This window comes from Myotis daubentonii, chromosome 1 (genome assembly GCF_963259705.1).
Source record: "Myotis daubentonii chromosome 1, mMyoDau2.1, whole genome shotgun sequence".
Taxonomy (NCBI): domain Eukaryota; kingdom Metazoa; phylum Chordata; class Mammalia; order Chiroptera; family Vespertilionidae; genus Myotis; species Myotis daubentonii.
In genome coordinates, this window is record NC_081840.1 from 60,101,611 (window position 1) to 60,129,050 (window position 27,440).

General features: G+C 41.7%; 1 protein-coding gene across 2 annotated transcripts in view; it reads left to right on the forward strand.

Moving 5' to 3' along the window:
* FBN1 (fibrillin 1) overlaps nucleotides 1-27,440 on the forward strand; it is a 236,939-nt gene that overhangs the window by 105,879 nt on the left and 103,620 nt on the right. For both annotated transcript variants that reach the window (XM_059702174.1, XM_059702182.1), the window contains 8 exons: nucleotides 2,394-2,519; nucleotides 8,289-8,414; nucleotides 14,173-14,331; nucleotides 18,440-18,619; nucleotides 19,258-19,398; nucleotides 21,350-21,469; nucleotides 24,661-24,786; nucleotides 26,856-26,978. In XM_059702174.1, the coding sequence (XP_059558157.1) occupies nucleotides 2,394-2,519; nucleotides 8,289-8,414; nucleotides 14,173-14,331; nucleotides 18,440-18,619; nucleotides 19,258-19,398; nucleotides 21,350-21,469; nucleotides 24,661-24,786; nucleotides 26,856-26,978 (1,101 nt within the window). The remainder of the gene's footprint in view (nucleotides 1-2,393; nucleotides 2,520-8,288; nucleotides 8,415-14,172; nucleotides 14,332-18,439; nucleotides 18,620-19,257; nucleotides 19,399-21,349; nucleotides 21,470-24,660; nucleotides 24,787-26,855; nucleotides 26,979-27,440) is intronic.

Consider the following 27,440-nt stretch of genomic DNA (forward strand, 5'->3'; position numbering starts at 1 on the left):
TAATCACACAGTCCTATGGGTCTCCATTAAATGAGACTTCAATAAATTCATCTCCTGAGAAACACTGTTGAGGCTGGCTTCTGGCTTCTATGTACAACATACGACTCCTTTGGACTCATCCTTCTCAATGTCAGAAACAGCAAGAAGTCACTTTGAAACCCAAGAATGACAAAGCAGTTGATTGTATGATTTTATAAGATAGGGTAAATTTAGTTCCCCTTTTCTTTGATGCCTTTCGCTTTTCTCATCCTTAGAAAGTCCCAGTGAATTTTGAAGAAATTCTTGGCCTTGGTGTTCTGAGGTCAGCTAATGCCCATGAACTCACTGACTGACCGGGGAGCCAGAATTTGAGTGCCCCAGCTGCCCATCCATGAGTCAGAGGCTGAGGTGCTAAGATATTTTGGGGGAAAGAGAATGAAGAGGGAGAGGAAAGAGCTACTGCTCTTTAGCTTTGCTATTCATTTAATACAGTCTGGACTTTTCCAGCATTTTCTTTCTGTCCCTCCCTGACTCTGCTATTCAACATCCAAGACAAAAAGCATTTTATAAGAAAATTCGTGAAAAGCCATGGAATCAAAATGGTAGTTGTAGTGCCACGCTGTGAATGAAATTCTTCATCTCCACCCTGAGGGATTCTGCTGTCAGCTTGGGGCTCTGTCTCCTTGCTGGTGTTGTGAGTCCTTGGGCCAGATGTAAGGGACTGTGGGCAAAAGGGTTTATCAAGGAGCTTATTGGGTCTTCATTTTTAGAATGTATGGCCAGTAGAGAAGTGCCCTCATCTATATTTCCTCTTGGCTCAAAATCACAATCAATAAGACTATATAATTTTGCTTCTATGTACAATCTTAATTTTAAATAACATTTGAATAAACATATTTAACCTACCAAGTGACTGGGAAATTCTGACCTAAGAAAAAATTGAGATGAGCTCTAGAACATAATTTAATTATATTTCACATACAGTCATTAATTTGTGGGCCAGGACATTCCATCTAAAACAGGAAGCAACACTTTTACACCAAAATAAATGGTTGTTCCTTTGTTGCCCCTTTTCCTTTTTGCCAACTTTTCTCAAGAACTCAGGTTGCTTAGAGGTCTTACAACTGGTCATCGCTCTCTTGTTTCACACAATGAAGAGTGAAACTAAAGAGGATACCAGGCTTCTAGATTTCTAAGAAAATACCGGAAGCAGAGGAAGAAGCGTTAGACTACTTCCCTGGGGGTTCTTCACTAAACCAGACTTTTGCATGTTGCGGATGAAAAGATGGAGAAAGAGTACATGGAGAAAGATGGCACTTTCACCATCTTTCTGACTGGATGTCATGAGCCTTCACTGATTACATTTGTTCCTGGAAGGTTCATAGTTGAGGCTCCATGTAGTACCCACAGGTTTCTTCCTTGGGTGCTGTGATACAGCAGTGAACGAAATGAACAAAGAACCTGCTGTATGGAAGATAATCAATTTATAAAAGCAAATCTACGTATTGGGTCACTTGGTGATTCATCCTATGGAGAAAAATAAGCCGAGTAACTAAGAAGGGTGGTGACTGATGGAGGGCTGGGTGTTGCTATTAGACTGGTCAGGGAGGGGTCTGCTTCTGAAGTGCCTGAGGAGCAGAGACCTGATGGATGGGATGGCATGAGCCGGGCAACTGTGTGGAGGAAGAATGGCCCAGGCAGAGGGGCCACCACCACAAAGCCCATGGCAGGTGCATCCTTGTTGTATTTGAGGCCAGGCAAGGATGCCAGTGCGCATGGAGAGGAGTGTGAGAGGGAGGAGGTTAGGACATGAGGTCGGAGAGTAGAGGGGTTAGGTAGCATTTTCTAGGGCTTAATGTGGATTGAAGTTTTGAGCTGAGGCGGACATAATCTGACTTTAAAAGGTCCTCTCCCATCACCACTCTGCCAGCAAGGCGCTTCACCTGGGATTTCTCACTTCTTGACCTAACTTCCTGTGTTCTTTAATTTTTATTGCACAAGACAGTTCTACAGAATGCAAGGTGAACATGTTGCATTGAATTTGTATAAAAACATTAGCTCTCTTGTGTAATCTGAGTGACCTTATTTAAGAGTAGTCTGTTTTAACTGAATTATTCAATACAACTCAAAGACAGTTTTGCTATAGATTGTGTTACATTTTGATTTTAAGGGTTTCTTGAATAACTCTAGTTTTTAATGTCAACCGTTTTTGTCATTGTACCTTTGCATGCATGCATGATCAAACCCCCAAAAGTTAGTACTTCTCTACATGAGGAAAGATGGAAAAATAACGAATGCTTATAACTTCATATAGAAAACATTATAAGAATGTTTTATATGAATTAGTAAATTTTGTATAAATTAATCTCTCTCTCTTTCCTCTCTTTTTCTCTCTCTGACCTAAAATCTGACAGATGTGGATGAATGCCAGGCCATCCCTGGGCTCTGTCAAGGAGGAAATTGCATCAATACTGTTGGATCTTTTGAGTGCAAATGCCCTGCTGGACACAAATTTAATGAAGTGTCACAAAAATGTGAAGGTAAGAAATATCAGGCTTTGCAGTTCGAAAATGGAGGGGCAGGTAAAATCCAAATCAGTGGCAAGTTTTTTTTTGTAAATTGTTCCTAATTCCTTCTGTCTTTGTCATTCCTATGAATGTGTAAATATAACATTCTCACCAGGAATAATATGCCTTTGGAAAGCCTGGCAGCTTTTTCCACTTTTATAGACCCAAAAATTAAATATTAAAACATGACATTTTAATTTTATTTCTGTTGTTGACATTGCTGCAGATGTCCCCCTTTTCCCAGGATTTGGGTTACAATGTTTAAGACACATGTTTTTGCATAGCTCTGTAGATAGAAATTTAAATTTGATCATTACATATAATTTAGAATACCTTATCTTCTAATATTTTCCTAATTAAAACGTACATTTGATTTTTTTTTTAAAGAGACCAATGAACTCATTTATTCTCCAGGTACAAGTAGGGTTAGGGTTAGAGTTAGGTCAAGTTTAGAATTTTCTTTTCTGCCTATTAAATGGACACCTTTTTTATGTTAAACAAAAATGACTTGAGGTAGAGTGATTTATTTGCATTTAGTTTATAGATTGAGCTTCTAAAAATATGTGTACAGAAAATATGTTCATATTCACCACTACTGAGGCCTGGCTTCTAAGTGTAATAAATACTATTTTTTTCTATGAGAGGGAAACACCCAGGAAATGAGTAGGCAGCATTGAACCCTCTTTTCTTTGGTGAGTGCATGTACCTTATATGTAATATCTGACAATAATGTACCACCATTCTCAGGCCTACATCTCTGATCAGCAGAGAAAACATTTTTCATCTTTTGGTTCACACTCTAGCACTTATGTTGTCTTCTTTCCTAGATGTAAACCATTACCTTTACTTTAAATATATATATATTTCAGAGAGGAAGGGAGTGGGAGAGAGAGATAGAAACATCAATGATGAGAGGTAATCATTGATTAGCTGCCTCCTGCACGCCCCACACTGTGGATCAAGCCCGCAACCCAGGCATGTGCCTTTGACCGGAATCGAACCTGGGACCCTTCAGTCTGCAGGACAACGCTCCATCCATCGAGCCAAACCAGCTAGGGCAACCTCTACTTTAACAATTATACTTCCAAATTTTAAAATATTATGGTATATGTTCTTAGGTATCATCATACATACATTTTTATGACATTAGTACACTATTAAGATTTATGGCATACAAAATCCACATCAGAGTGGGCTGTGGCTTACAGGCTTAGGTGGTCTCAGATTAATATATTCATCTTCAAGAGACAGAGTCAGCTTTCAGAGAGGGGAATATGGGGTGTAGGACTTGGCCAGTCTGTTTCATTTTCTGAAATTATTATTGCTTCCAGCCTGAACTAGAATCATTTTCCTACGTCCCTTATCTTTCACCCAGACCCATCAGTTAGCATCAGTTGGGACCGAGCACCTTCTGTGGTTGTGAACGAGACAGAAGACACTCGGATTTAATATCCAGACAGAAAGAAAAATGATTCAAAATCCTTTTATTAATGCTAAGAAACCTATTATGGTGGTGTATCTAATGGACCAAAAATTCAGTCTGAGAATTACTTAACCATTTTCCACAAATATTCCACCCTAACCCCATTCCCCAAGCTACATATTGAAGTCAGTAGCAAGATAAAAACAGAATACTTTTGGCTAGACCTTTTTTTTTCTTTCTTTGCCATCTACTGTTACATTAAATTCAGATAGTGGGTTTTTTCTCTTCCTTTTTATTTTTCTTTGCAAAATTGATATTGGAAGAGACCCTGTTTATACTACATGTTCTCTGGCCTGGAGGCTGCTGTGAGATGGTTGCCTCCTTACCCCGGTTGAGGAAAGTAATCAGAAAGCCCTCTCAGGATGCTTGGTGAGCTGGGTCCACGCCAGGCTCTTTGCTCTTCTCCCGCTGCAGCGCCTCACGATGGGGAGGGCATAGCTCTGGGCATAGGATGATCTCCAGGTGCTCAATAGGAGGAATTCCAGACCCTCTGGCCCGCGTGGCTGAAAGGCTGAAGAGACCACCTATGAGCCCCCAGAAGATGGTCGGGCCACATGGGATTCTGTGCCCTTGTGGAGATTGTCCTGGCATCGTTGTCATTACTTTGGTGGCTGTTTAAATGTATCTTCCTCTTGACTGGAAGCCTGAAGTAATTTAAAAACACACACCAGTTCAATCAAAAATTGGCTTTAGCAAATTTACAAGATGCTAACCTTCACTCTCTTTGTGATGGTGAAACAGCTTTCCAGAAGATCTTCCTCTGGGAGAATTCTCCTTTCTTGAAATATTCCCCTTTTCTCAAAACTTAAAAAAAAAAGTCATGTACAATTTAGGTGCATTTGAAAGTCATGTACAATTTAGGTGCATTTGATGTGTAAATGAACAAACTGGAGTGATTAAATAATAATTATTAAATTTTCGTAAGTGGGAGAAGAAGATTGAGAGTCATCCTGTGAATGGAGAAAGACGGACACAGTCCATGCCCTCCTTCCCTGGGATTTTTCAATGACTGGAGTGTGCACACTAAAAGGACACGAGCATTTTCTTTTTGGAAACCAAGCCCTATTTGCATAGGCTATTGTGGGAGGAAATTAAGAAATAAAGTGTAATTAAAGGATTAAGTTTTATTTCTGGAAGAAGTCCCTTGGATTCCTTATGAACCACTAATATTTTAGGATTTAGATTATCACCAGCCCATCCTTTAGCAATTATAATAGTGCTGCACGATGCAAAGGGCTTTTTAAAAATGTAGTTCTTAAGTGTGTACACTCCCTACTATGTGAGCCAAAAACCTAGGACTTCCCTTTCTGAAATAATGGCATATTTATCTGATGGCTACTTGCTTTAGGGATTCTTATAGCTCAGACATCAAGAATTCCTGAGTTACTCAACCCATAGACATAGAAGGGGCTCCATCTTCTTCAGATGCTTACAAGCTCTTGGCTCTCACTGTTCAAGGTCACTGGCTCCCTGTACCGTTGCTGAACAAAATCTTTGTGGTAGAGACGTAAGAGCCCTGGGAATAGAGTAGACCTGGCCCCAGTCCAGGTAATGTCCCTCATCCTCCGAGTGACCTTGAACAAGTCGATTACCAGCTCTGAGTTACTTCAGTTTTCAAATGAGGAGGTTGAACAAGATGGTATCTGGGTTCTTTCCAGTCCTGCCATCCAGACCCCATCACCGCATTTCTCACTATTGTCCCGTTGTGATCAGGCTGCCGTGCTGGGTGACTAAGAAACCATGCGTGCTGGCATACCTAGTGTGACTATCAAGTAGCGTGGCTGATGGTTTTTTCCATGTGACTTGAAGGATCAGCCTGTTTACTTTTTAGTCACACATTTTTCACCGGATTTTGTGTGTGTAATAAAGCAAAATTCATCTCACCAGCTTGGTGACATTCATAATTAGTAGTGTCACATGTTGCTTTTAAACAACTGCCACAATTTTTAGTTTTATATCTTCCTAGTGAGTAATCTAGAATCTAGATTCTAGATGGTCCAGATCAGGTTAACTGGTTTTCCCTGTTTCTCACTCAGGGTAGATGTCCATGATCCTGGATCAAGCTCCTGAATAGCTGAGTGTCCCAATGATACCTGGACCAACCTCCATTCCAGTTGCCCCCTCCTTTCTTCGCTCTGCTAGAGGAGCCCCAGGATAGGGAAGTGGCTGAGGGACAGGAAGAATACCCAGGGAGAGATAGTTGGAAGGGAAGGAAGACCAAGAACAAAGATCCGGGCAGCAAATCCAGAGGAAAAGGACCTATCATTTGTGTCCCTTCTCAGATCCATAGAGAGAAGGCAACCATGGCACAGGCATCTCCCAAGGGATAGCTACTCCCCAGCAGCTCTGCCTCTCTCGCCTGCCCCAAGGGAAGAGGGGAAGTGTCCCAAGCACAGAAGAACCTCTTCCCAGCCAAGCCTCACTGCTCACTGGGCCCCTGAAAAGATGGACTTGCAGAAACTGAGAAAGCCACTGTTCCCAGACTCTCCTACCCAGGGTCCCTGGTAGGAGATAAACACAGAGTGATAAGAGCCTGGAGAAATAATAAATTCATGTGAAGTTCAGAGTATGAGTGATTCTGACACAAATGCTTTATTTATTTAGCCTTTTCCTCTCGAGACCTCCTCACAGCCTGGTCATGAAATCAGAACTCTTGCTTCCCTCCCTGGGAAGCAACAGGACCGAGGAAGCGAGGGGATGCAGGGAAGTAGAAAGGCCCTAGACACATGGAGGAAAGGGCTGTGTCACTCAGGAGAGGGCACTGAAGGGGACTCAGAGCCATTGAAGTTTTCTCACATTGAGCAGTATGGCCTGGGAGTTCTATCTTGATCTGTGTGAAAATTAGGGAGGTTTGCACTACAGTGAGTTTTCTAACCTGCTGACCTTTGAGGGTGTGCACCTAAGTGGAAACTCTGTTCCTCCCTCTCCCCAGCCCCTGGCAGTGGAAACTTGGGTTTAACATCACTTTATGAATGAACCTCTTGGCTCTTATTTTGGGCATTACTCATGCCAGTTCTCTGGAGGCCTCCTGGGCACCAGAATTACTGGGGTAATTAGAGGAGTTGACACACATAAAGCGTTTAGACCAGTGATGGCGAACCTATGACACGTGTGTCAGAGGTGACACGCGAACTCATTTTTTTGGTTGATTTTTCTTTGTTAAATGGCATTTAAATATATAAAATAAATATCAAAAATATAAATCTTTGTTTTACTATGGTTGCAAATATCAAAAAATTTCTATATGTGACATGGCACCAGAGTTAAGTTAGGGTTTTTCAAAATGCTGACACGCCGCGCTCAAAAGGTTCGCCATCACTGGTTTAGACAGTGCCCGGCACCCAGCACATGTCAGCTCATTCTCATTGCTGCTGCGATAGTCTTCAGTAAGGGGTCCACATCTGACCTAGCCAGCAAGTGAAAGACGATTCGCCATCTGGCCAAATTAATTCTGGTTTTACAATGGCGTTTCTCTGGTATATGCTATCACATAAATAACCTCTTTGGATATTGATATATATTGTGTTTTTAATAGGAATGGTAGCAATCATTTATACTATCAGGTAGAAAAAGATTTCTTTCCATAGACACGATCTCCCCACAGGATCTTTGATAGATATTTTATGACTTAGAAATTAACTTTTAGGGACACTTTGAGAAAGGTGCTTTCTTCTTAATACTGTTGTGGGTTCTGGGTGGAGCATCCCAGTGTTCCCCCTGCTCTCCCCTGAACCCACAGAGAAGCATCGTAATGGCAGCCAGAGTGCTCCATTGTGGCCAAGTTTGGTCATCACTCAAACCACGTGGTCTTCTCTGTGGGATTTTGGTATCTGCTTTGTGGAAAATCAGATTGAAACGCAATGCAAGAACTGATGCAGATCATAAAGTACATAGAGAGGAAGCTTAACTGAATGCATACCATGGAGAGAGAAAGAGAAAACAGAATTTAAAAATAAGTGACATTTGGACTGTTAGCATGCTGTAGTTACTTGGTGAAATAGCAGTACACAGTTTTAGATTTTAAAGGGGAAATTTATTTTATTTTGCTTTTATAATGAATTTGGTGAATTTCTTGGGTAAACCTGTATTGAGAGGAGAAGCACCCACTCTTTGAATTGACTTTTTTATGTGCAGCTTTTATTCTGTAAAGATTGCTGTTTCTGGCAACACTATTTGACTAATGTCACATCTGAGTCCTTGGGTGACAAACAGTTGTCTATTGTGTTCTGTGAGTACCGAAACTCTTCTTTATGTTCCAGATATTGATGAGTGCAGCACCATTCCTGGAATCTGTGACGGGGGCGAATGTACAAACACAGTCAGCAGCTACTTTTGCAAATGTCCCCCCGGTTTCTACACCTCTCCCGATGGCACCAGGTGCATAGGTAGGTCTAATTGTAAACAGCATGAATGGTTTCTGTCAATTAGTTCCATAACATCTTTCTAAACAAGTCTGTTAAGGGGTCATATAATTTCTCACTTACTGTAAAATGTACATCTATGGAAACCTATTAAACAGTCAAGCACCCTTGGAAAGAGCAGAGGCACCCTGTGGTCCTGTTTTGGGATTTTTGCCTCCCATAGGGAGGGGTGATCCAGGAGGCCCTACAGATATCCTCAGGCTATGAATTAACCTGCAGTTATGCAAGTGTCAAACCTTGAAGCCCTGCTTGACTCTTCTCTCTTTTGACCCCCAACCTTCAGTCATTTCCTGGGACCTATACTATTTCAGGTCTGAAGTTTTGCCATAATCTTTTCATTGGTCTTCCTGCTCCCTGGCTTCTCTACAATTTATCTTGTCAGATTTATCTTCCTCAAGTAGTGCTCTGATTAAATAACTCTCTTGCTCTGGTAGTTTTCCATTAGGATTTGGAGATTAGTGGATCCTTCGGGTGCTGCAAGCCCCCCAGAGCTTTTGGGGTTAAAGAGGGGGCTGTAAACATGGAGAGGCTGAGTGGAGAGGGCTGTTGCCTTCCACCCCCAATCCCCACATCCACACCCTCCAGCTCTGTTTTTATCTGGTTGGATGTTAAACTTCCATGAAAAATATTAATTAAATAAGGGGTTTTGTTGTTTAAAAAAATAGATTTGACAACTGCTGGATTTAACAACTGCTGAGACTCCCTTCAAAACCGATTATTTAGACTAAAGTTCAGGTTCCAGAGTGTGCAGCCTGAGAGCTAAGAAGCTTCGCTCTCTGCCCGATTCCAATCTCGCTACGTTGTCAGCACAGCTCCTGCTTCTCACCCTCGAACAGGCTATTCATTTTTATCCTTTCAGGCCTGTAATCATACATGTTGCACCCACAACTCAAGACACCCCTCTTCCCAGCTCAAGCCCCCTTTCACATTCTTCTCAGGCCCTCTGTCTTTGAGGGTGCTCCAGATCAGTTTACCCGAAAGCTATTTCTCCCTTACCAGGGGACATGCTTCTCACAAATGGCCTCATAGGGAAATTCTATGTCTGCATGTTTTTATCTCACTAATTATGCCGTCAGCTACCCTTAAAGACTAGTAACTGCTGTCCTTATGTCCCTGGCGGTTCTCAGCACAGTGTCTCCCATGTTGGAGGTGCTCAGTGAGTGTTTGTTGAATAGCAAGATGATTAAGTCTTTACTGTTGGGACAATGCTAGGAAGCCCGTGGCAAATGGCCTTGGAGAAAAGCGAAGGCTATCTTTTGATGTTTGTTTCTGGCCCATATTTTTGGAGACACTCAGCTTCACATCCTCACCACAGGCCATGGATTTCAGACCAAAACGAAATTGCACTTGAAATTCTGGATTCCTTTTTACTTAGTCACATACAATAAAAGCCGAGGGCAGTCTCTTACAGTTGACATTTGGATAACTACAACTAGTGAGGGAAGGATATCTGACTTTTCATTAGAAACAATGGGAGTGCCCAGATTGCCGATTTTCCAGGATCTATCCATAGAATAGGAACTGCAGTGAAAGAATGGCAAGTGCAATATATAGTTCCTTCCCCCCCCCCCCAAAAAAGTCCCAATTAGCATATGACCTCTAGGGGATATGCTTAGCACAGACGTAGATCAGAAGTCCTTTCATGACCAGATAATAGGTAGATTTTTTTTTTAACTTTTAAAGAGAGACTCAAATGACATTAAAATGGTTAAAAACACATTTACATATCAGATTTCTTACATTAAAAGTTTTTTTTCTTTTTACTAGATATATTTACGCTAATTTTTTACAAAGGAAGAGGGTGGGGAGGGAACTAAGATTTATGGATCACCTTGGTATGAGGTACTTTGTGGAAGTTACCTAACTTAATGTTCATGACGGTGCCATAGATGGAAGAAGCTGGGGTTTAGAGAGTCCAGGTAAATCGGTTGGTCCAGTTGTTTAAGTGACTAGTAAGTGAGGGAGCTGGATTTCAGCCTGGGCCTCAGTCCACCATCTGGCCTCCTTCCACTGCTTCCTCCCAGATGAAGCCCATGCAGTAACTTTCTTGCCATACCTCCAGGCAAGCGCTGTTTGTCCTTCTTTGGAACTTTCTGGTACCCATAATTAGCAATTTATTATATAAAATTATCCAGAGGACATATCTGCCTTTGCTAATGCTAATATTTCCTGCCATGGTAAACCACAGAGACACCCCCCTCAAATAATCCCTATTGGCAGGAAAATAGTTTTAGTGTCCAACTTATATACAAATCCAAGGTTAGCTGGTAAGTTGGCTGTTTGGAATCAGTAAATCTAACCAATAGAAACATCCCATATGTAGATGGTGGTCTGCAGTGTTTCCTTATATATCTCTTCTAAGCATGCAATTCTGTTACCTTCTGTCAGCACATCCTGAGACTCTCAGCCCTCCTCAGCCCCAGTGCCCTCTGTGTTCTGTAAGCTCTGGCAGGATTATTTTATTTTTTGCTCTGTGATCATTTGTTGGCACACTAAGACCCTTTGTGTAGGGTTGTCTTTTCATAGTAGTTTGTCTGTCACATCAACTCCCAGGAGTTCTTCAGATGTCCTGTACCTAGTTTAGGCCTCAATGAGTCTGATTTAACACATAAGATAGCCCTAACTCTGGGCTGGACACAACGATGCTAGTGATTGGATAGGAGAGGCCTGTTGATAGGCTAGGAGGACCTGCAAACACCTATTTGTAATATATTTGTTCTGCTACGATGTGGCTTCTGGGTCCTGAGAGGGAGGGCGAAGGAGGAAATTCCTGTTCCTTTCTTGCTGGGTGTCTTGGCCAGGACAGGTGCAAAATAGCTGACGGGGTCTGCGGCTCCCCCTGCCCCCTTTATCTCCTTCAGATGCTGACATTCTTCCCCCTCGGCTTCCGTAGGTCTTCATATTATCTCGAACCCACCCTGACCCTCCGTGCAAAGTGATCCAGCACCAGAATGGTCTTCTCCCCACTTACTATGGCATTGCTACCTGATGACATAGGGAACTTCAGGCTGGTGTGCCCAGGGCTCAGTTCCTCCAAATAGAGTCTGGTTTTCACAGATTTTCTCTTCTTTTACCTATTAGCCCATAGGTTTTCTTTAAAATGTTGAGTTGTATAAATGTGTGCATTTTTAACAAAGGCTGTCCTTCTGGGAAAAAGTAAAGCAAAAGCAAAATGATTATTGCATGTGCAGGTGCCATTTGTAAATCAAGGACTGTGGCAACCGAAACACGGCTGATAATTTTTTCAACATTCACCATTTTGATCAAGAGTCTCCGTCTCACTGATTTAACACATAAGACAGCCAGCGGAGCAGTAACATAGTGTCATAGTTAATTTGCAAAATAATAGGCATTAGCCCATTATGAGTTTGCTGTCCCCAGCTTTTCTCTGAAAGATAACCCATGCTGAAAATTATGTAGACTAATTTTGGTCAAGTGTTTACACTGGGTTTGGACCACTAAATTCATTGGAAGCTGGGATATAAGCCAGTTTTTAACATCTCTTTCCATTCTTAACAGCCTTTGGTTTCTGATCTTCAAATATTTACCAATCCCTAAATATACAAAGTACTAGTGGCTTTAAGGCATTGCTAACTAGAATGTAATAACTCCTATCTCTCCAACCTCTTCAGGAGGAGGTGCCACCCTTGGCTTCACAGAACATGCCTTGTCTGCACCCCTCTCCCGCCCTCTACCCTGGACCAGCATGGAATAACACTTGTCTTGCCTCTTTGCTGAGAATATTAGTCTGACCAGAGCAGCAGGAACTGGGATCACAAAAAATTTCTGGAAAGCACATTCATTCTTGCTAGTGGTTTTAAGTCCTTTTCAGAAATGATCTTGCACCCTTTAAAGTGGACCCATAGTTTTACAGTTTGTCTAGGCTTGTTGTAGCCTTTATCACTTGATGTTAACAATGTAACTGCTTCTAAGTTAGCCTGGTTTTTAAATTTTATTTCACTTTATTCATTTACTAGAGGCCCAGTGCACAGGATTTGTGCCCTGGTGGGGGCGTGGCCTGCGGGGATCGACCTGCTGTGGGAGCACCGCTCATCCTGGTCAGCCCAGTGGCTGTGGACCTGCCCTCTGAGTGGCTGCTCCCTGGTCCAGCATCTTTCATGGAGCTGGAGCACTTGCCTCTCCAGGGGACCCAGTCGGGGCCGGGCCCAGGGACAATAGCACTGAGAGGCGGTGGAGTAGGCCTCATTCCTGCAGTGGCCACGAACCCGCCTCCCAGCCTCTGGGGTCAGCTCTATGAGCCCAGTGGCAGCACTGCAAGGCCTGCAGGCATCCGGAGGAGGCAGCAGGGAGCGAGGAGGAGGAGCCTGGGACGAGGAGGCAGTGATTGATCCAGCCTGGCTTCCTGCCTGTCCTCCCGGGGTTTGCAGCGGGAGCAGCCGCTCATCCGGGTCAGCCAAGCGGCACTCCCACTGTGGGAGCGCACTGACCACCAGGGGGCAGCTCTTGCCTTGAGTGTCTGCTCCCTGGTGGTCAGTGTGCATCATAGCAACTGGTCGACCAGTCATTCTGGTTGTTCTGCCATTCGGTCGCTGGGCTTTTATTATATAGGATTGCAATCATCAAGATTTGAAGGCTTTGCATTCCTAAGAATGATTTAGATGAAAACCATGCTAGATATAACTCTTTGGGAAAACTTAATGTTTAATATTTAGTCTTATAGGAAACATAGGGGCAGATTTTTTTACTATTAAAAAATTCCACACTTCAGAAAAGGATTTGCCACTTCTATTCTTTTAAATGACAGGCATATGTAAAACATTGTTTACATTTCAGCACATTATTTTGTATTATCTGTGCAGAGGTGTGCTTTACTCAAAGAGAAGCATACCATTAACGCGTGCCAGGTAGACCAAGGTGTTCAGTTGGCTCCTTGGTAGCCCAGGGTTGCACTTCGGTGTGTCAATGTTGTCATGACAGTCAGACATGATGTCACCCAGTAAAAGTGATCTATAGAGAGAAATATGTCTTCCCATGTTGCTTTGGGATGATACCTTCTGCCAAAAATAAATAAATAAATAAATGTTTCCAGAACCATTGTCTCCTATAGGACTAAGAACTTGGAATCGCCTACATTTTGAACTTGTAAATATTTCGTGCCTTATAAAATTCGTTAGGGCCCCAGGACAAAAGGAAATCTTGATTAGCAAGCATTGAATCTGTCTGCAAAGTGGCTTATTCCTTAAAAAAAAAAAAATCTCAAGTCTGACTCATAGTTTCAGACTGCAAAATAAGAAAGATCTCTTAGAAATGCAGACTATAGTGCAGACTTAATGTTGTTTTAAAATAGATTTATATCAATATTTGCCTAAAGGGGCTCGAATGAAATCGTTTGAAACCAAGGACAACATAGTCTCCCTTCAGTAGAGAGACCTGTCTTTGCAATAATTAACTGTCACCGCCATGGTTTTCTTAGTCTCTCTTTTCCTATGGCACATATGGTTGTAATCATTCGTTCCCACCTTGGGATTGGAATGTGGGCCTTGGGCCAAGTGCACCAGCTCGCAGGGGCACCAGGTGTGAGCCGAAGAAAGGGTTTCTGTCGGAGCATTGTTCCTGAGCAGGGCTCGCAGCTTCCCTTCCAGGGGCAGGAGTGTCCGTTCCTGCTGCCGGAGCCCAAATGGGAAACGCAGAGGTGGCGGGCAGCAGAGTGTTGTAACCAGTTTGATCTCAGTGATGTGTGTGTGTTTCTTTCTTCTCTCAGACGTTCGCCCAGGATACTGTTACACGGCTCTGGCAAACGGGCGCTGTTCTAACCAGCTGCCACAGTCCATAACCAAAATGCAGTGCTGCTGTGACATCGGCCGATGCTGGTCTCCGGGGATCGCCCTCGCGCCTGAGATGTGTCCCATCAGAGCAACTGGTAAGAGCCCTCCCAGCTTACTGCAGGGTGTCCCGACTCAGCCCCCGCAGGCCTGGTGGCAATGTGCATGAGGCAGATTTCATGGAAACCCAGGTAAGTAAGATTCCCAAAAATAAGAGATGACATTCAGGAAAATTTCCCCAGGTCATGGACTGGGAAAATAGAGGCCTATATCAATAACACTGCTTCAGGTACTGCTTCTTACTTCGCTTGCCTATGACTGCTGAACAGCACCCTTTTCTGGAAGCAATTGCTCCCTCTTATTCGCATCTATTTCTTTTGGCCGCATGCAGTCCTCCAAAGCTCTGAGTAAAACGCAGCTCTCCCAGAGCCTTTCAGGGGAGCTATTCTGGGTACACATTTCCTCCTTCCCTAACATCTGACACTTTCCTTTTCCTACTTGCCAAGTTCTGTTGACTTTTTTTTTTTTTTTTTTTTACAATATCTCTTTCATCTGTCATATTTATTTCCACGTAATGTTCATTTTCCCGCGTCTGGGCTATTGCGGTAGCCTCCTAGCTGATCTCCGTGAACTCCGCAGCCGCCACATACATTTCCCAAAGCATAACTCATCCGGAGTTCAGTTTAAAAAATTATGTCTGGGGGGAAAATGTAGAGAAAGATGTCCAGAAAAATTTTCCCAGGACGAAGTCAGGCCGTATATACTGGGCTAAGTCACTTTATTTCTTGAAAATAAGATTTTAGTACTTAGCCTTATATTTAGTCCCCAAATCTGTTCCCTGTTCATCTTTTAACTCTTGTTCTTTGTAATAGCTTTCTTTTCTTTTTTAATAGATATTTTATTGATTTCAGAGAGGAAGGAAGAGGGGGAGAGAGGTGGAAACATCAGTAATGAGAGAGAATCATTGATTGGCTGCCTCCTGCATGGTCTACACTGGGGATCGAGCTTGCAACCAGGACATGTACCCTGACTGGGAATCGAATCGTGACCTGGTTCATGGCCCAACCACTGAACCACACTGGCCAGGCTAGCTTTATTTTCTCGTTGCATAATGTGATCCAGTGTTCCTTGAACCCAGTCACAGTATTTCTAAACTCAAATGTTCTTTTCTCTTAACACTTCTCCCCAGTTCAGGTCCTTCTTCCTTCTTCCTCACCCCTGCCATCCTGCTCATTTTCTACCCTCCTGTCTGTTAAGGATTGGCTCAAAGGTGACCTGGTCCATATACTCTCCCTAGACAACGAGCTGGAATTGCTGCTTTGTCCTCAGTGCTCCAGGCTTGTGGTCCTGCTGCGGCACCCGTCCCACCAGCTCTGCCTTGTGCCTCTGTGTGCTCATACATTGTGTTTTCACTGGTTGGTAAATCTCATTAGGACGTCTCCTACATCATTATAGCCCCATGTTCCTTATGCTTTTTTTTTTTTAACACTTCCACAGTATTTAGCAAAATCTTGCTTATAGGAGGCAATCAGTAGAATGAACAATTTATTAAGTGACATCTTTCCCAGCAGTTCTAAGTTATAACTGGGGTTATATCTCCTTCTCAACCTGATTCCTGAAAAGTGTGTTTAAATCAGGGACATTTGGGAGAGAAAAGGTAGGTGAGGGTGGATAATGCAGAGCTAATGAAATACTTCAGAGTATGCTCCTCACAGAATGCGAATTGCCCATTATCGAGGGTTATAGAATTGCTCACAGATGTTGCTATAAAATTTCTGTTTATTGCTGAGAATTATATGTGTGAGTTAAAGAAGCAATAAAATCTTTCAATATCTTTTAACATATACCAAGTCATATATTTTATTTGATTTGCTTACGGTCTCTGACCTAAAAATATAACCCACCCTCCTTCATTCATTAGGGAGAACATTTAGTAGGTCGCTGTTTAGACACACATGACTTCCTACTAAGACGTATGGCTTGGGTACCAGGAAAATTGCTTTTTAAATACATATGTTAACTTAGGAATCAGCAGCATCAATGTGGTTTTCTTCCTGTGTTGAGGCTTGCGTAGAGGAGAGAGGAAACTGGAGCAGGCTTAGGTGCCTGAAGACCTACTTTGGGACATGCGGGGCAGAAGGCCTGGTTCTCTCGGGTCCTAGTTGTATCAGGAAAGATGCACAGGCTGAAGTAGGCCCAGGGCAAAACAGACTGATAGAGAAAACACATTTGCGGGTAGGCGTGTGTTTGCTCAAATGTTCCAGTACCAGTGCTACAGAGCTTGGGCCTCTGACAGAGAGTGATGACATAGGAAGGAATATCTTAGATAGGTCAGTTTTTTACTCTTCAAAAAATAAAATCTGTATCATCTCTGGGTTAAATGGGGATAGGAAAGGTGGACATCAACTGAACAAAATTCGCCCCAGGTTGCTGATCCTGAATGTAAAGGCATTTAATGGACAGTTATGAAGCTGAAGAAAGTACAGGACCCAGTCTGATATACTCTCCTGGAGAGGACATGATGCATTTAATGGCATGCTTAAAGTAATATACCCACCTAATTAGCAGAAATTATGATAAGCGATGGAACTTCTTTTGTACAAATGCAAAAAGGCTAAAAAAAGAAAGAAAGGCTGCTTGATGCTTGGAAGCAAAACGAGTCCTTTAATATAATTGGCATTCAATTAAATCCAGCACATTAACAGATTCCTTTTATGTGCATTTTAAGACACAATTTAAGGGCTAGGCTGAGCATGGGAGGTTGAATTATGAATGTATTTCAGTAAGACATTTTACTGTGTCTTAGAAGAAGCCAGACTTTAGTCCACACAGAAATGAAAAATATTGGCCTAATTTCTATTAATGGATTAAATTAATATGGAAAATAACTATGGGAGAATCTCTCTGTGACAGTGATAATACAATTATCAATATTCTGGCAAGAGAGTAAAAATACATGAAAAATTGCATGGTCATTTTTCTCAAAGAAGGTTACTATGACAGAATATGGCTATTTGTGGGAAACAGGAAACTGATTAGTTAGTACATCTCTGGAAACCTGGGTGCTGTTTAAAAACACCTGTTTGGAAGCCCGGGGGGGGGGGGAGTGTCACAGATCTAAAGACAGTTTCTTCTAATAAAGACATGGCATTGTGGGAAATAGGAATCGGCCTGAATCAGGGTGTACTGGTTCAGAGGGTCATTAGGCAGCATTAGCAGCAGACCGCCACCCCCTGGGCCCCGTGGGCCCCTCCTTCACCAGCACTCTGCTGTCTTTCACACGTAGGTGCTCCTTGGGGGTTCTGTCCCCGCATTCCCTTCCTAAGATGAGCTCATCCATCTCTAAGGCTTTAGATATCACCCATCTACTGATGACTCCAAAACTTATGTCCAGCCTGACTTCTCTTTAGGCTTCAAACTCTTCAAACTCATCTGCACTGGGATGTCTGATGTCTCAAAACTCGTCTGTTCAGATGGAACATAGAGCTTCCACCCACCAAACCCACCCCCACCACACTTTTCCCCACCCCAGGGATCAGAGCCTGCATCTATCTACCCAATCGCACAGCCAGGAAATTAGAAGTCATTCTCAATTTCCTCTTTCCTCCACTCTGACATTTACTCCTGCACCAAGCACTATCCATTTTTCTCTAAAATGTGCTTTAAATTTATCTACTTCTGTCTGATTCCATCACTACTACCTTTGTTCAGTCATCATTGTCTTGGCTCCCTCCAGTACATCTTCCACGTTAGCAAGAATGATCTGGAAATGTTCATCTTCTCACATCTTAACCCTGCTGAAGACCTCCAGTGCTTTCCATTGCGCATGAAATAAAATCTGGGCTTTTAAGGGTACTCTTTAGAGTCCTTTGGGATCCACAGGCGGGACTAGATGGAGAAAGTGGCATTTCTTCTCCTTTGAAGTGAATTGTGATATAAGTTAAAGACTTCCTTGGGTTTGAAAGAGGCATTGGTACACCCCCTGGTAAGTTTGTTTTGGGTTTTGAATTATTGTACCAGTATGGCTGCTGTTGTAGGTATTCTGAATGGGAATGAAGTCAGTTGGCTTTTTTCCTTTTCTTCAGTTGACCTACGTGGTTTGAAGATCAGTGCTACTCAAAGATTTCTTTGAAAAGTAAGGATGATTTCCGTGGACCAATGAGAGATGCTACAGCTTAGCTGTTGTGTTCTGTTGTGTTTTTCCAGAGGATTACAACAAGCTGTGCTCTGTCCCTATGGTGATTCCCGAGAGACCAGGATATCCTCCCCCACCGATTGGCCCCATTCCTCCAGTTCACCCTGTTCCTCCTGGCTTTCCTCCGGGACCTGGCGTCCTGGGCCCTCGACCACCAGTGGACTATCCGTATCCATCTCGGGAACCACCAAGTAAGAATTCAGAAGTCATCTAGCAATTTTTCTTGCATTAGTCAGCTTAACTTTTTTGTTGTTGGTTATGCTGCTTTAGTCATTAAATAATTTTACCAAATCTTGGATTAACTTTGAGTTTATATAGTGTTGTATAAAACTTTCTCAATTTACCTAGTTCTTAGATTAAAAATGGGAGGTTTCATATTCTCCAGAGATTAATGTCCTTTTATGTTATAGATGTTTTCAGTCAACTGTGGGAAAGATTTGGGAGAGATTTAAATCTGATTACAGGATGAATTAATAGAGGAGGTGTAAAATTATCCTTGGGTTATTAGTCATACAAAGCAGTTTTGCAAGTAAATGCCAATAACTCACTGCCTTATGTCTTCAACCTGGAATCTTGAGATTGGGGTGGAAAAAGGGGTGGGGAGGAGTAGACAGAGAAGCAGGTGATGCCTGGCCAGGTGTGCTACAGTGCACATGCGATCTCTGTGGGCAGGATGGAAGTATGCTTTATTGAAGCCAGATGACCTTTGTTTGCCCAGGGTCTCCTTCCTTTATGATCCAACATCTTGCCCATTATTTCCAGATTAAGTGCTGATGAAAGATGCCCTAGTTACAAAGCATTTTAATGGGATTTAATATGATTCCTTTAGGGGTGCTGCCAGTCAACGTCACTGATTACTGCCAGTTGTTTCGTCACCTCTGTCAAAACGGACGCTGCATTCCAACTCCTGGGAGCTACCGGTGTGAGTGCAACAAAGGATTCCAGCTGGACCTTCGTGGGGAGTGCATCGGTATGTAATAGATCGCTAGGTTGGTAGCAAGAGGTTACTGCAGTGTTCTGTTCCTTGACTATACAGGTTTTCTATTCTCTGTAACAAGTCACCTCAAACTTAGTGGCATCACAAGTTAGTGGCATTGCAAGTGGCAACACAAATGTATTATTTTATAGTTCTGTAGGTTAGAAGTCCAACACAGTCTCCCGGGGGTGATAGCAAGGTGTTACAGTGCTGTGCTCCCCTTGGAGGCTCTCGGGAAAACCCATTTCTTTGCCTTTTCCAGTTTCTGGAGCCTTCTGTATTCCTTGTCTGAGGGGTCCTCCCTCTATCTTCAAAGCCAACAGGGTCACATCCTCAGATCAGTCTCTAACTCTCTGGTTCCCTCTTCCAAGCCCCCCTTCCACTCAAGGACATTCGTGATCACCATGGGGGATCTGTGTGATCCAGGAGACCCTCCCCAGCTCAGATCTGCTGATTAGCAGCATTGATTTTTACCTGCAACCTCATTCCCCTTGGCCATGTAGCATATGTACAGGTCCTGGGGGTTAGGACATGAACATATTTGGGGGCCATTATTCTGCCTAACACAGTGACTTTTAACTTTTATTGTAAAATACATTCAAATCTTTGTTGGTAACCCCAGCTTAACTCATCTTACTAAAATGCGTGAGCATTAAAAATATCTCAAATTATAAAATCTTTTCACATGTTACTAATTTAAATGGACAACTTACCAACTCTCTCTAGTTATTAAAAACTGAAGAGAGAAACTTTAAATGGTTGACAAGACCTTTAAGCTAGTGAAGGGAGGAAATGTCCCACAGGGACCTTATATTGTTAAGAAAACTCAGTTGCCATCTAATGTTTAAAAATATAATAAATTCTTCCCTTAGTTCTGTTTCAAATTCCAATTCTGAAATTATGAATCAGGCAAAAATCAGTCGTTCTTGGTTTCTTGTGCTGTGGAGTTCCCTGGCGATGTGAAAGCCCCCCCTAGCAGCCCATTGGAAAGTCATTCAACCCTAGAGGTCACCCTGAGTTGGGCAGAAGAGGGAACATCCAGCTCAGGGCTGGGGAGTGTGAGGTCAGACCTGCACCTGCCACCAGAAGCATGTGACCTTGGCCAGGTCGTGTATCCTCTGTGAGCCTTAGCTTCCTCGCCTTTACAATAGAGCAGCGGTTCTCAACCTGTGGGTCGCGACCCCTTTGGCGGTCGAACGACCCTTTCACAGGGGTCACGTAAGACCATCCTGCATATCAGATATTTACATTACGATTCATAACAGTAGCAACATTACAGTTATGAAGTAGCAACAAAAATAATTTTATGGTTGGGTCACAACATGAGGAACTGTATTTAAAGGGCCAGAAGGTTGAGAACCACTGCAATAGAGGAATGTAAACCAGTTTACCTCTAAGTCTACGGATAGTTCGCCATGACTGTAAAACTAGTGGGAGCCTGTCTGGGGACACGGTGAAGGAGGGCTCCATGATGGGTGAGAATGGCCCTTTAGAGGACAGCGGGGGTCATGTTTTGTTCTAATGTTCCCAGTGGAGTTCAGCAGGGGATGCTTAGATGGCGTCACACCTTTTTATGGAAAAATCAGGCTTCGAGAGATACTCAGAATCCTATCCAGAAGCCGCTTCTGAAGTGTTATTCTGTTTGATTCTTTTGGGCAAGGCTCAGGGAAGATAAAATGTTTATTAGCTTGGAGTATTGAGTTGCTACGTGTTCAGCATTTTTCTCTGAAAAATGACACAAGAGAAGAATACACTTTAACTGCTCCACCAGTCTTCAAGTGGCTGGTGACACGGCACTCTGCAGTGAAAAGAAAAGAGATCCTTTGACTACGCTTTTTAGTTCTTAAAATGAAAGTGTTTTAACATAAAAAGGAAACCAATAAAATGGCCTGGAGTTATGAGTTATGCTATCAAATTTCTTACTAAAATATACTGTGTTTTTCAGATGTGGATGAATGTGAGAAAAACCCGTGTGCCGGGGGAGAGTGCATTAATAACCAGGGCTCCTACACCTGCCAGTGCCGCACCGGCTACCAGAGCACGCTCACCCGGACGGAGTGCCGAGGTATGTCCCCGCTGGGATGGGGGGCGTGTGTGCTCAGTGAGAGATTTGCTTCGAAGGACTTCAATGGAGTTTAACTAACCTTTACCAAGAACGGCTAACATGGTCACACTGATTTTCGCACTTCACTCCAGATAATTATTACTTCAAAGGACATTGTCATAAAATCTGACATTCAAATTATTGTAAAAGAAGCTTCTGTGCCTGCAGGAATGTCCTGATTTTCACTACTTTTTTTGCCTCATCACTATCGCCTGTTAATTTTTTATCTGAGAGTTAGGGAATGGCGTTGTCTTTTGTTGACTCGGAAAGTCTCAGGTGAAAGTGGATGCAATTCATTCATTAATGGCAAGGTCTAAAGCAGGGCTGGGGAACGTCCGGCCTATGGGCTGTATGAGGTCCGAGAAATCATTTGGTCCGGCCCAGCCAAGACATTAGGGGGGTGTTAATTAAATGTTTGACCAAATAGAGCCGGCTAATTTTTAAGTTGATACTTTTGTGTGGCCTGAGAATGATGCTATAAACATCCAAATGGCCCTTGGCAGAAAAAAGGTTCCCACCCCTGGTCTAAAGGCTAAGGAAGTAGCCTGTAAGTCTTTGCTGCTTCCTAGTGCGGTCAGCAGCTGCATCACCCGTTTGCTGATGGGACGTGCAGAATCTCAGGTCCCACCCCAGATCTGCCGAGGAAGAATCACATTTAAATTTAACATGATCCTCAGGGATCCACGTGCACATTAAAGTTTTCGAAGCACTGTTATCAGTGGTTCCTCATGAAAATTTCCCTTTAGGTTTGTTTCTTCATGAACGTATCAAGTCACCCAAAATGCCTTTTATTGGTTGACTGTGATGTACCAAGGGGTACTCCCCACCCTCAGAGAACTCATATATCTATATCTTTATAAATTTGGCACAGAATGAGCTGTATCACTGATCCAGTAAAGCCAGATAAAAGCAAGAAAACTCCCTGTTAAAATTAAATACAAGGAAAGATGGGAGGTTTGTATGACTTAAAAATTCGTAAGCCATTCATAAGAGTTAATTTTATTGCCTCTTTTAGCAAAAGCTATGAGTTGAAGACATACAGAAGTTATAAGTGTTTGTATCAGTGACTAATTTCAAAATCTTCATATTTTGTTCTGAGTTGGAGATTGCCTGCCAGTGGTATATTTTAGTTCACTACTTGCAATTGGCAGTTTTGAGCAGAAAAGAACTGGAGTATGTAGCATTTCAGTCTGCTGATATTTCTATTAATAGCATACTTATTGAATTAGAAGTATGGACAGTTAGATTATTTATTCGATTTTAGAACCTTTTTAATGTTTAAACAATATAAAAAGGTTCTAAAATCGAATAAATAATATAACTATAATTGGCATGTACAAACAGTGTACTAGGCATTTTTGCAATAGTAGAAAACAAATGGAAAGCGATGTGTTGGAAGTCCACACTATTAAGTAAATGACTCAAAGACATCATTGGGAGCACTCACGTAGGGCACAGCCAGCAGTGGAGATGAATGTTGTCATTAATGTGAGGATTGCTTTATGAGAGACTGAGGATTACCTAAAAGCCTCCAGCACTGTCTTCGTTAATAGCTAGTACTAATAAGCTTATCACAAACAGAGAAAATGGATAAAATACTCACATTTTTGGGTAGATACTTGCCACAGATGGTCAGAAAGGCTGTGTAGTTCATTGAGAAATACATGATGGGCTGAATAGAGGTCAGGAGAGACAGACTTTGAATGGCAAGCTTTTCATTCATCTTGTAGAGCAGCAGGGAGCCCGGGGCGTTCAGAAATTAGTTAGGAGAGAAAACGCTGAACTCTTTATCCTATCCTCAAGAATATGTGGGTTTTCCTATTTTTTTTGGAGTGTGGAGCAAGTCAGATTTTAGCAAGGATTAAGAAATAAATGAGAGAGAAAAAGATTGGAGGTTGTTGGCACAAAGATCAGACAGAAGAAAAGCCCAGACTGCCTCAGCTAGTCCAAGGACTCGTGTGGAAACCACTGCCGGGTCTGCCCAGAAAGAAAGTGCGCCTGAGGGTCAACCACAAGACACCATGCAGACGTGGGGTAGACAGTCAGAACAACCCATGTGCCATGAGTGCACATTCTTGTCCTCCGGAGGGTGTTGAGGGCACTTATAATCAGGCACATGTGGTCTCAGCTCCAATAGGTAGGTCTGCTCTCATCCGGTTCTCCACAGATCCCTGGTCTTGGCCTTCTGGGGAATAAGCCCTGGCAAAGATTGTGTGCTATGTGGACAAGGCGGTTTGTGTTCATCCTCTTTGATGTTCCTCCAGGTATCTAGCCTAGAAACTGAGAGGAGCAGATAATCCAGGACACTGTCTTGTCCAATTTGGGTTTACTATCAATCTTTAAATGAGAGATCAGATATGCGTTTACTCCAGTTATTGTCATCTTTAACACTTTCACATCAAGCTCTGCTGTTTACTTTGGCATAATATTGAATACAATAGAAAAAAAGAGGGAAATGCCCACAGTACCAATGCTTTATTTGGTAGCTAGAATACTCATGAAGTTAGAAAAGTGACTAGGAATAAATAAACAATAACATTGTACTTGAACCAGAACTGCCATCAGGAAGGTAGACATTTCAGAGTCATGTGATTTATGGTTTTCAGATAGAATTAAATATTTTTTTAATGGCATTTCTGTTTTATTATTCTGATATAGCTATCAGATCTGCCTTTTTTATCATATATAGGATGTGGCAAAAGTAGGTTTACTGCTGTTAATATATGAAACAGTTTATCCTTGTATTATATTTTGTTGAGTATTGTATTATTTTCCATACAAGCAACTGTATTGAAGGACGCCAGCCAAAGTTCAACATGAATAATGGTGTATACTGGCTCATTAACTCAGCTAGGAAAATGGTGAAGAAGAATCTATTTTATTTATAAATCGAGGTTTAAAGAGTCTTATTAGAAATTAGAGTTAGAGGGAGTACTCTTATGTTGACATTTTTCTTCTGTTCATATGTCTTTCAAACTCTAATCAGTAATCTTATTTCTCACAATATTTGATACCAACTTTATGTTTGAAGATTATTTAGTAATTGTGACCCAAGATTAAGATTATGAGTTTGGAGTTGGAGGGAGGGAGAAATAAAATAATTTTTAACCCCCTCACTAATGCTATCTCTTCTACTTTAACTTTGATTTTAGACATTGATGAATGTTTACAGAACGGCCGGATATGCAATAATGGACGTTGCATCAACACAGACGGCAGTTTCCATTGTGTGTGTAATGCGGGCTTTCACGTTACACGAGATGGGAAGAACTGTGAAGGTAATGACAGCATGCTAACAATAACAGTATAATACTGTTATCTCCCTTCTTCCAGTGAGTGTCAATATCAGATGTCTTTAACAAGACCAAGTCAACCATTGAGTGAAAGTTCAAAATATCAAATATATTTCACATATTGTTATCTGGGAGGCAAGCATAATTTTCGACAATATCCGTGCCTTTAATTCACATTTCTGTGAGTCAAATATATTTTAAATATAGGAGGAGAGCTTGCCATTTAAAGATCCCTGGTTATGATGAAACTTAGGTAGCATAAATCATTACTTCCTAATTTTATATAATTAGAACTTGTACATTATTTTTTAAAATGCAGGGTACATCATTTATTCTTTAGTCATATATGATCTTTTTGTTTAAACTGTCTACCTAGTAATAACATATTACTAATGGGTATCTGAAAATGTAAAATTTGATTGAGAGAATATTTGACTATAGAGAGCCAGCCATAATTTTATATTATCTCTTAAATTACCTCATTTTTTTGAATTGGGCTGTTTCAAATATTTTGTCTTTTTCCCTTGTCATTTTTTCCTAAATTGAAACTATGGCAATTATTGATGAGTTTCCACTTCTTAGACTTTCAGTGAAAAATGAAGAATGGCCCTTATCATCTTTCCCAACGTCTTTGGGAAAGATCCCAAGAATCTATTCATACATTAAAAGAATTTCAAAATTGTTCTTAGAAACATTTTTGGCAGAATATTATCTCAGTGATTCAATTCAAAGACATAATGCCAAAATTCTCAGTTGGGATAGAATCCTGTTTTAAAAAAATCATAAATTACACTGATCTGACTAATGCCGGTAAGTAAAAACACACCATGTCTAGATCAAGTGCCTCCCAAGACAGCTTGAATATTAAATAAAATAACATATTGATGAATTTAAAGAAATATCCTCATGGTCAAAGGATCCTTAAAAGTTAGCTGGCATGACTGTAATCCATAGTCAAGTCTTGCATTTTAAAAATACATTTTTTTCTTACCCCTATTTGAAATTGCTTCAAACTTCAAGCTGTCCTCTGATTCTCTGGTTTCCACTTTTTAAACTATATATATTGATTGATTTTTAGTGAGAGGAAGTGGGAGGGAGGGAGGGAGAGAGAGAGAGAGAGAGAGAGAGAGAGAGAGAGAGAGAGAGAGAGAGAGAGAGAAACATCCATGTGAAACAGCGAAGGCTGCATGCCCCCTATGGGTGGAGCCCACAACCTGGGCATGTGGCCTGCCCGGAAATGGAACCAGCAACCTTTTAGTGCATGGGACAGTGCCCAACCACATGAGCCACACTGGCCAGGGCTCTGGTTTCCACTTTTTAAAGAATCACGAAATCACCTAAACAAATTTCAAAATTCCATTATTGACTTTTTATTTTTGGTATATGAGAAGTAATATGGATCTGTGAAGTAAATTTAACCATGAGGCTGCTAACACATTTTCAGTTTTTAAACTGCTATTCCTTAAAAGAGTCCTGGTAGTTTCTATTGAGTCAAATTTCATAATATGTATATGTATATTTTTATGACAAAATTATATATGAACTTATATATATATGTATGTATACATGTATGTGTATATGTGTATATTATATATACATGTCATAAAATAAATTTAGCCTTATAGTTTGCATGCATATGTCAAAAATTGAGAACTTGAGATACATATTTCCTTTGGCCCCTCTCTGTTTGTGTGCTGTAATTTGGATGATAATTAGCCTTAGACCAGTGGTCGGCAAACTCGTTAGTCAACAGAGCCAAATATCAACAGTACAACGATTGAAATTTCTTTTGAGAGCCAAATTTTTAAACTTAAACTATATAGGTAGGTACATTGTTATTAACTTAATTAGGGTACTCCTAAGGCTTAGGAAGAGCCACACTCAAGGGGCCAAAGAGCCTTATGTGGCTCGCAAGCCGCAGTTTGCCGACCATGGCCTTAGACTATAATTTTAAAAAAGAAAGAAATATAAAGAAACAATTATATCCATCTAGGTTGGCTTCCTTTGTAGGCTTACTCTTCTGGTCCTAAGAAAACGTATTTTTGTGTTTTAAGATATGGATGAATGCAGCATACGGAACATGTGCCTTAATGGAATGTGTATCAATGAAGATGGCAGTTTTAAATGTATTTGCAAACCTGGATTTCAGCTGGCATCAGATGGGCGTTATTGTAAAGGTTTGTGCTGTAGAACTCTACATCATGTTCTGCTTTTTCCTTCGCTCTATATTACTTAGAGGTACCATTTTCCTTATTGATTCTCTTCATTTAAATTACTCCGAATTCTGGCTTACGCAACTTCTTAAGTCCAGCCATCCAAAGAGCTACATTGAGTGCCCAGGAGGCTGTCCTTGTTACAGAGAGGATGTTTGGGGTCTCCTTAAAGGAGCCCAATTGGTCTACCAACAGATGAGAGTGCCTTTTGGATGAGCTGGGTCTGCCCCTTCCTTGCAGTTGGGGAATAATGGCAGTTAGCCTCCTTGATGGCTTCCCTTTGCCACCTCTTCCATCTTCACCTGGACAAAAAAATGTGGACTCATTGCAGTGATCTCTTTTCATGATTCCCGCCATATACCTTAAGGAACAGAAAATTCTTCATGGACAATTTATTTAGGCTTTATCAAGAAACAAAAGGGAAAC